This window comes from Eretmochelys imbricata, chromosome 4 (assembly GCF_965152235.1).
Source record: "Eretmochelys imbricata isolate rEreImb1 chromosome 4, rEreImb1.hap1, whole genome shotgun sequence".
Lineage (NCBI taxonomy): Eukaryota > Metazoa > Chordata > Testudines > Cheloniidae > Eretmochelys > Eretmochelys imbricata.
Window position 1 is genome coordinate 41,711,280 of NC_135575.1, and position 10,084 is coordinate 41,721,363.

The 10,084-nt window shown below is 42.9% G+C and overlaps 1 protein-coding gene across 1 annotated transcript in view; it reads right to left on the reverse strand.

Annotated features, from left to right (window-relative positions):
* PRSS12 (serine protease 12) overlaps nucleotides 1-4,300 on the reverse strand; it is a 60,528-nt gene extending 56,228 nt beyond the window's left edge. Inside the window, exon 1 of the mRNA XM_077814416.1 lies at nucleotides 3,913-4,300. Coding sequence (XP_077670542.1) covers nucleotides 3,913-4,300 — 388 coding nt within the window. The remainder of the gene's footprint in view (nucleotides 1-3,912) is intronic.
* Nucleotides 4,301-10,084: the final 5,784 nt, after the last annotated feature.

Below are 10,084 nucleotides of genomic sequence, written 5' to 3' on the forward strand. Positions count from 1 at the left end.
TGAGTAAGTCACTTAACCTCTCTGACCTGTTTTCCCCATTTGAAAAATGGAGGCGAAAGAACACCTCTCTCTGAGATTCTCAAACGAAAGACATTAGAGCAGTTTTATGTTGTACAACCATAACATTGTTTATATTAACATTTTCTTATTAAGTATTTTGACAGGGTAGTATTGTAGTCATTTATTTTAATTTATGGTTTCTTTAGCTAATCATGAACACTTTTTTTGTTAGGTTGCTTTCAAAAAGTAAGTAACATCCAAATGTTTATCAATTCAGAAGGAAGGAAATTAAATAAATATTTTAAATTATAAAAACTGGGATTACACTGATCAGACAAAGCACAATTTAAATGAGATTTTTTTTGTTTGACTAATGTTAAAACATAAAGCAGTTAAGTGCACACACACATGCACAAAAGGTCTGTCCTATTAACATTAAGGATAAGACAAACTTAAAGCCAAAAACTCAGAGTAAGGCTTTACATATCCCATAGTGTCTAGCTATTGCAGGTACCTTGTGGCTTCTGCTTTGTGGAATATTACACAAGAGCAGATGCTGAGCATGCAATGAGGTTTATCAGTGGCACCCAACTGGACACCGGATCATCAGGACTGACTGGGATGCAGGGTTTAAGGAGGGATGACAATTTGGGAGAGGAAAGACTGGAGGACAGGTGCGAGACGAGTACCGGACAGACTATGATGTGGGAAGAGGTGGCTTTGGCAAGATCATTCAGATGCAGAAAACCAATCACCAGACTATAATCTACTAATTGCCTAATCTGTCCTAGCACACAGAGGGGCTGTGTCCCTCTGCAGTTAGTCCTGTCCTGGCCCTTTGGATGGGGATGTGGAGTGGAAGCCAAGTTTCAGCAAAAGACAATCCCCCTGAGATCGGCTGTTTAACAATTGTTCATTCCTTATATCTTCTGGGCTGGAATGGCTATTCTGTCCTGATACAGGGCAGCAAGAAAATAGTGGCCAACTCTGCAGGATTTCTCACTAAGATTAAGTGCAGCATGTCAAGCTCAGACTTCTGCCTCCAGTTGTCATTACAGCTGAGGTTGCTCTAGAGCACAGACGTCTGAGAAATACAACAGCCATCAAAGGCCTCCTGGCTGCTTGTGCAGCTCTAGAGTAGGGACAGGAGTTTAAAATACGTAATTTACAATCTTGTCTGCTCCTCTAAAGCATTGTTGCTGGTATAACTTAGAGAAGCAAAGCAAGATCTTACTGGTCACTTGCAAGTGCTTGTCTGCACTCCTGGCCCTTAGCTCAGTCAGTCCTGCAGAGTCTTAGTTCTTGCTGTACCTGGGGTGTTGCCTGGCTGTTGAAGAGCCTCACTATTACACCATGGTTTTGTTTGTGACTTTGGGTTTTTTAAATAAATGTTGAGTCCTGTAAAAAATAATTTAAAAAAAAACTACGCATGAGCTTCCATACCACATGTGCACTGTGAGTGATAGACTGAGTGAGATTAACTCTGAACATTCTGCCTTTTATTCATGTAAATCACATCTTTGACATAGCTTTCTTTTTCTTTTTATGGAAAACTATTTATTTTGAGTCAGTGTTATATTAGTCTTTATAGAAAGTGGGGCTGACTTGTTGCCATGTTTCATCAGACACATTCTGAACACACTGCCTAGAATTTTTGGTATTTCTTTGACGAAGGCTTTAGACACTTGTCCCATTAGAATTAATGGGAGTTTGCTATTAATTTCAAAAGAATCAGAAAAGAGTTAGCTACTAACGAATAGCTATGTCTTTTATCTTGACTGGTACTAGACATAAATTTCCTTTTTGTAAAGTGGTAGCTTAAATCAACAGAGAAGAAGCCAAGTTTAGACCAAATCTTACAGTCCTTTTAAGAGCATTCTGCTGAAATAAAACTCCCATTGAATTTAAAGGGAGTTTTGCCATTGATCTAAATGGAAGCAGATTGGTTATTTTTGTAGAATCTGACACATTAAAAACTCCGGACTCTGTTGGTCTAAGATGCTCACAAAGACCATTGGGAACCAGATTGAAATATTGGGAAAAGAACTATTAAAATGAAAAAATAAATACAAAGGCCAACATGCAAACCCTTCATCAAAATTAGGACTGTATTATAAGGGGTGTAGTAGTTATTTATTCTCTCCCAACTCCCTTATGAGCTGCCTGGTACTCTCCCCAAGGAAACACCTGTAATACATAACCACTTTCTATCTTCTAGTAAGGGTACAGAAAACAGTGTTTGATTTTGAACACAAATTTCAAATAGGTGAATGAAGGGAGTCCATCACTTATTTATGTATAAACAAACAATGTAGCTGTTATTCTCCACATACATTTCACATTATGCATCATAGCAAAAGGTATAATTATCTCATAATTCACATCACCGTCTCTTTCTCATTCCCAACCTCTCACACACACACACTGCAATTATTGTTGAAAAAGAGAGAAAAGCACTCCCAACTACTATTGTTGTAGGATCTGAAAAGGAAATCAATCCTTAAAAAAGAAAGAAAAGTATAAGAAAACCGAAGTAAACAAAATCAAATAAAAAAATATACTCCTGTACCTACACTATGATGTTACAAAATACATGAAAGGGAACTTGTACAACAACAGGTCTCCTAACTTTTTTATTTTATTTCTTTACAAAAGTTTAAACTTATTTTTGGGGAAAATAGATGTAAACAAAAGGCAGACTTGCCTGATCTAGAAAGAAATGTTTACAGCTAGGGAAATAATTAAAGATCAGATTATCCATGTACAAATTTGACCCCCTGGAATGCTCCTAGGGGCGGTGACATTTATGGCTGATCTACTGCTGAAATCCCTCCTCAGTCCTCACTCAGGCAAAACTCCCATTAAAACCAATGGGAGTTTTGTGAGTAAATAAGTGCATGCAATATCTGGCCCTCTGGGCTGTTTACACACATACAAGTTGTCAAGCAGAAGCATTAACTTGTACACCCAATTTTCCCAAGACTTAAAAAACAAATTGAAAGAGAATAGCTGCAAACTGCCTGATTAAAACAATCGCTTCCTATTTTGCTTAGCAAATTTCCAGAGAAGTGCACCAAAGTGCAAAAAGGAGATTATTGTAAATTGAATTAGTGGTATACTTGATACAACTTTTCAGTTCAAACAGTGTAAAAAATATATTACCAGAAAAGGGGACCCTTATGCTGCAAAACAAATGTACTATTACCTTAAAAGGTTAAAAACATGCTGTTTTTTTTTTTTTTAAGAGATATATGTTTTTCAATGTCCTGTTCCCTGAAAGGTCTGTTAGCAGGGAAATTGGTGTTAACCTCACCCACTTCTACAGTGAAGTGAAAATGAAGTTCAGCTCAGCTAAGACTCACCGAAGGAAAGTCATTATCTATCTGTACAAAATTCCCTTCTAGTGAAATATGGCTCTGCCAAAATCCCCTTTACAGAAATGATCACTTGCACACACTTCAGACGTGTACATTCTGTAATAGCACAGCCAGTTCGTTACAGCCTTCCCCTAGGGAAACGTGTTCAATACACCAGCACAGCCCAGCGCGGGCACATGAACAGCTCAGCACACAACCTACCCATCTCAACCACACACACCAACCCAGACAAAACACACAGCAGCCAACACACTCACGCATAGCAACCAAAGGGACACACACAGGACACGGCGGAGCCAGCACACAAGCAGCCGCTACACGCACCCCCACCCCTCGGCGCGCAATCAACCCACGCGCCCAGCCATCTCGACAGGCGCGCAATACACCCAGCTGCAAGCAGCACGCACCCACCACCCACGCAATGGATGCAGCCGCCTCCACAGGTATCCGGCTGAGGACAGGCTGGAGCCCGCGTGCCCGCTGCTGCCCGTGCAGCGCTTCTCCCCCCCCGCCTCACGCGCGCACGCTCGCTCACCTTGTCTGCAGTCACAGTAGCCCCAGTCCACCCGGCCCCGGCTGTTCCGGTAGAAGCACCAGGGTCTGCTCCTGCCGTCGGGGTTCCTGCAGAAGTTGTGCTGGCCCCGCAGCCCCTTCCCCTGCGGGGTCTTCTGCAGGAAAGCGGGCACCTCCGCCCAGGGCAGGCACTCGGCGCCGAACTCGGTCACGTTGACAAAGCGCCCCCCTGGCCCTTCGCCCCCCGGGCAGCCGGGCCGGTGCTGGGGGGCCGGCGCGGCGTGGCGCGAGCGGGGATGCTGCGGGCCGCGAGCAGGGGCAAGGGGAGGGTTAAGAGAGGCCGCGTCAAAGCTGCCCGCTGCGGGGGTCGTCCCTAAAATCAGAGCCACCAGCAGGCTGGGTAATGTCATGGTGCCAATGCCGCCTCTCCCGGGCCATCTCCCCCTCGGCTCTATCCCAGTGTGAAGGGGGAGGGCGGGGCCGCCGCTTCCCTCTAATCCTGCCCCCACCTCCCCCGGCGCGCACACACCCTCCCCCCTGGCCGGCTCAAGCTCCGGAGCAGCGGTGCGGCGGTACTTGCCCCCGGAGCGGAGCCGCTCGGCTCCCCGGGAGAAGGGGGTGGGGGGCGCGAGAATTGCTGCTACCTGCCTTGGCAGCGCCTCGCCAGCCCAGGGTGCGGGCCCTTAGCCTCCCCCCCCCCCCACACACACACACACACATGCACGCTCCCTTGCAGAACATGGGGTGGCCTCACTCTCCTGCCACCCCAGCAGCTGGGCAGCCCACACCAGGCACCCACGGAGGGCCAGTTCCGCTTCCTCCCGCCCGCTCCGCTGGGCGCCCCCCTTTGGGGGCATGGACGACAATAAACAGCAGCCCGGAGAGTAGGTGTGAACATCCCAGGGAACCTCTCCGGGGTCCCGCCCCTGCACTGGTGCTGGGACACTCCTTGGATCGAAGTGGTTTCCATTAAATACAGGTTTTGCAGTTTGGTTAAATGGCTCTCAGTACCACACTATAAAAATTGTTCCATCATCCCTGACTCCTGCCTCCCTCACCACTCCCTCCTCAAGCCACTGATGCGGTCCTCATCCCCACCCCATCTCCCTCTCATCCCGTCTCTGCTGCGACCCCAAACCCTCCCTGCCTTGGTCCCCCCCCCCCATCTCTCCCTCTTCCACACCCTCTCCTGCCTCTCTTCCTGGAGTCTCTGCTGCCCCCTTCCCCCGAAATCCCCCTTTGCTTTCTCCCCACTACCCTTCCTCCTTGGAGCCCCGTCTGCTCTTCCCCCACCTTGTCTGCACCCAGCAAATTCGCTCACTTTGGTCCTCCTCTCTCAACCTTTCTTTCTCTCCCTTCATCACATCTTCACTGTCACGCGGGAGCCCCTACCCCAACCTCCCCAGGGAATCTTACAGTCTCTTTGACACCTTCACAAAGAGATGCAGGAGGAGCCTGGACACCAATTCACAATGAAACTTCGGGGCTGGGGAGTGTCTAGGTTGAAAGAGAAATACACCCAGCACCAGGATCTGGGAGAGAGAGAGGCCAGAGATTCCCAAACAGGTCTGGAAAACACAAAGAGGCTGAAAACAAATGCAGAAGGGGAAAATGTCTTCAAGTGCTTCCTGCCTCCCCCAGAACCATGTGTTTTGCACAATAGTAATCCTCCCATCCTCAGGCATTGGGGTTCCACATGATCTAGTAATCCTTGATTTGCTCCTTTTATCAGGTTGGCCATCAGTTTGCCTTTTTGTCACAGACTGTTCTTTTAAAACAGGCACACACAAACCCATTGCCATTGTTTTTTTAAATCTATACTATTCATATTTTACAAAGTCTGAGGCTCTTTGGTTAAAGAAGTGTGCTTTACTTGGCAGCTCTGTCTGTAGTATGAATCTCTGGATTCTCCTCTCTGTAGTTTTCCTCTTCCCTCACTCCCCAATGTTTGTTGCTGGTAGGCAGTGTCATTCTGGGTTGAACCTGTCCACACTCAGGTTGCTCTTGTATTAGATGTCCACAGAGAATGAGAGAGAGAGAATAGTTTTCTTCTTCAATTGCACTTTCCAGTTTTCCACAAAGTCCCCAACACATATCATCACATCCCACAGCAGTACGTCTGTGACAGTTGTCCCTGACTGAGTGAAAGGGGCAAAACAGTTATGGGTTTAAGCTTTTATTCATAAATAGAGAGGGGCTCAAGGCACAAAATTTCAGTCTGGATCAGGATCCTGGTGTCAGACATGAATGACAATGCTTGTGGTATCTGGATCCAGGGTTTTAGTTTTGCTCCTTTCTGATTAAATCATTTTTGCAGCTCTGTGTTTAAAGATCAAGAAATTCCGATTTAAGTTTTCCACAGCAACCTTATTTTTACCCCCTTGCACGTAATCATTGAACTATAATATGAATTTGAATGCATATATTGTTCTCTCTTTTAGAGCATATATATTTGCATTGGTGTAGTTATGAGTCTATCAGAACTGAAAAGGGTTATAAGATGACTTTAAAAAATTCTATACTGAAATCTGACATACAAGACTTCAGCCTAGGAGCAAAATCACTATGATCACTTGTAAATTGTGTGTAAGTATACCACTTTCAAATGATGGCTAGTTAGCCTAGTGTATTAATATGCTTGATTTTACCCTATGCTTCAAATCATACTCACCCAACATGGGCAGTGTCATCCTATTTCCTAGAGAACATTTTTGGACATAATAATAAAACCAATGTACAGTTTTCCTAACCTGAAGGCTTTTTTTCTTTGCCCATGACCGGAAAGCAGGGGTTCTGCAGGTCAAGACTGAAGGGAATTGGTAGAATTGTGTGGTGAAGCTTGCCAGCAGGACCTATGCTGCCAGACTTGAGGCAATGCTTTTAGTCTCCTGGTTACTTTAGCATTGTAGTTCAGTTTGTCTCTCCAAGATGTGTGAGCCTGCAGGGTATCTTGCATTTTTGATCTTCCTGTGTACAATAAAGAGTGTTCCATCTGAGGCATCCAAGCCCCCTCCCTGGTATTACCCTGTGGCTCCTAGTGGAAATATCTCCACAGGGGGTGGGTTTGGGATGTAATTGGGGCTTCAGCACTGGTGCATCCCACATAATACTCCCCTTCTCCCCAAAGAAACAAGAAGGCAAGCCTCAGAAAAGTAAATGCATCTCCTTTCCCTGCCTCCTCAATGATCCCCTCCTCAGAACACAAGGTGGCTCAGTTTGGGATTACTCACATGTGTAGGTTTGGTCCTAAACTATTTTTATTATGTTTACCATGGTTGGCTATAATCTTTGTAATCCTACTAGTAAAAAAGGCTTCAGTTTTAAAACAATGGTTATAAATTAGCTCGCAGTAAGATGAAAGATCTCTTGATGTTCCATATATTGAGATTTACCAACTAGGGGCCCAATCTTGCTCCCATTTAAGACAACTACATTGATTTCAGAATAAGTAGGAGAAGGCCCTATCTGTTGAATATTTTTGAATCTGAATCTGTGCTATCAAATGTCACTTGGGGCATGAAAAAGATTCTGCCATTCATGTCTACCATACTGTTTGTGGAATGGCTACCTTATTTCTAAAACTTGGCTCATTTACATAGGTTGTTGGCCTACTGCTCAACCCACAGCTTAAACTGCTTTTTCTCTAGCAGCTTGGATGGCCCTACCAGGAGCATTCTAAAAAATGAAAATGAAAAATAATTATGACAGTTATATTGTGTTTAAAATGAAATTATATTATATGCTTCAAGAACTCTAAAGGATTCTTTTTAAAAAAATCATAATTGTAAACAAGAAATCAACTATTCTTTCAGGCTTCCCATATTAGACTTGTTTGGCAAGGATTCCTGAATGAAGGTACCAAATATTAAAAGTTCTGAGTGAATCTGGTTTCCCCTAAAATGATTTTGCTGTTTTATGTGAAAATTGGTACAATCTTGTACACAGATGAAAGAAAAAGTTTTATTCAATAACATCACCAAATTATGAAAATAAGAAAAGCAAATCAGATAACTTCGTAAACTTCCATGGTATCATACATTTGTGTGTTAAAATACATTTCTAATCCCTGAATGATAACCCTTTCTGAAAAGGTGTGTGCTATCACAGAATGGTGAGAAAATAATAACCTTTTAAAATAAATAAATCTGTGTTTAACAAGGGCTGTAATTATGTACGTAGACAATGGACTTTCTTTGTCTTTTTAAATTGGGAGACAAAGCAATTTTAACTATCAAAAATATCCGTTAAAGTGACATTGAAATAAATGATTCAGCTCCCACCGAAGTCAAAAGCCATTCTTTCTTCTGCAAAACATATATCACCAGATAAATTAACATAAACTTAAGGACCAAATCTTGCTCACTGTGAGCAAGTGGTCCTATTACAGGAGCAGTGCTATTACTAGCAGTCCCATTGAAGTCAGTGGAGCTACTTGCATGAGTAAGGCAGGTTTTGCTCTTAAGCCCTGATCCTGCAAATGATTGTAACGATAGATATAATTACCTGCATACAGCCCGTGGGGCTCTATGTGGGGCACAGGTCTACCTACATGGAGTCAGTTGCAGGACTAGGGCCTTAGTATGTATGAAATGCCAACAGGATTGGCTGGGCTTTGTCCATGCCTAAGCATTTCATGGTCCAAACATCAAATTATTTACAAGGCAAAAAACCAAGAGAATGATTAGCTTGTGTGATCTGACCAGCTCGAAAGAATCAGTTTGCCCACATTCATTTAAAGAGTGTTCAGTAGCAAGAATTTAAAATTTGACTGGAGAGTAAGGGCCCTGTGCTTCTCCCATTGAAATCAATAGCACAATTCCCAGGTCAAAATTTTCATAAGTAGTCACTAAATTTGACTGCCTCCATTACTGAGATATCTTGTGCATGACTGTCAAATGTGCTGAGCACCAGCAGCTCCCATTGATGTCAACATTCAAGAGTTAATGTTCAGAAGTAGGGACCGGATCCTGTTCTGATTTATTTGCCCTGACACAAAAGGGAGCAGGCTTGGGCCGTAGGTAAATAAAACATTTTGTAGCCCAATCCTGCTCTCACTGATGTTACTGGCAGTCAATAGAATCATGAATTGTGAATATTAAAAAGCAGGAATCTTATTTATTGTCAAAATTAGAAAAATGGAAAACATCTACTGATTTATTCCTTGGATTCATTTGGCCTACTCCAAAGCAAAAAAAGTGTGAATTTTATTTAATAGATCCCTGAATGATGTCACAAGAAGTGATTATTTTGTTTTTGTTAATGAGTCATACAGCGGAGCTTACTTAAAATAGCAGCTTTTATAAGTTTGATTTTTTTTAAATCGTTTATCAGACCAAATGTATGTTAATAAAATCATAACCTTTAAAATATATACATCTCAAATCTCTTCTCACCCCACACTGAAAAGTAAAATCCAAACACAAAATGACCAACATAGTTTGCTAAATAAATACAAGTGTTGTGTATTAAACCATTTGTTCCACATCCAGTGTTTATTAAAACAATCAAAAGGCAACATTATTCTTTCTGGTCTCCACTCCAGTGGTCTTATATCTGCACTATAGCTTTCTCTCTTGCATATCCTGTATTTGTTCTGTGTGTAGAATGTCCAGTGTTGCCTATGGGAGGATTGCAAGTGGAACAAGGGCAGAATATGCAACACAGATCCAGAAGAAACAGAAGAACTCCACACTGTGGACTGAAGAGTAGGATTTGCCCAAATCCTGCCCAAAAAATGATTAAAAAAAAAAAAACTTTAGGTGTTCAAATCTCTAAGGCAAGCGACAGGATTGCTGCTTGTGCATGTTACATAACTGGCCACCTGCGTTCAAACTATACAGTGTAACTATAGTTACTCCTCATGTTACTCAGTTCTACAAGACCGTCTTACTCCTTTTCCACCCTGCTCAAAGCAGAAAAAGGGCCCTCTGGGCAGTAGAGAGGGGGTGACAGAGCTCAGACAAATTTACTCCTCTTAGGCTGGATATGGAAAATGGTTGTACCACACCCATTTCATATGTACAGGGTTACTTCATCGTCATTTGTTCTTCAGATTTTCAGTCTTCTTAAATGGGAGTCAGCACATATAACACATCTTATTTATTTATTTATTTTAGCAAATGGTTATGAAAAAGTCAGATTGGCAGACATGAAGACTGAAGTCCTCTATTTATCAACTGAACAAGTATAGCACT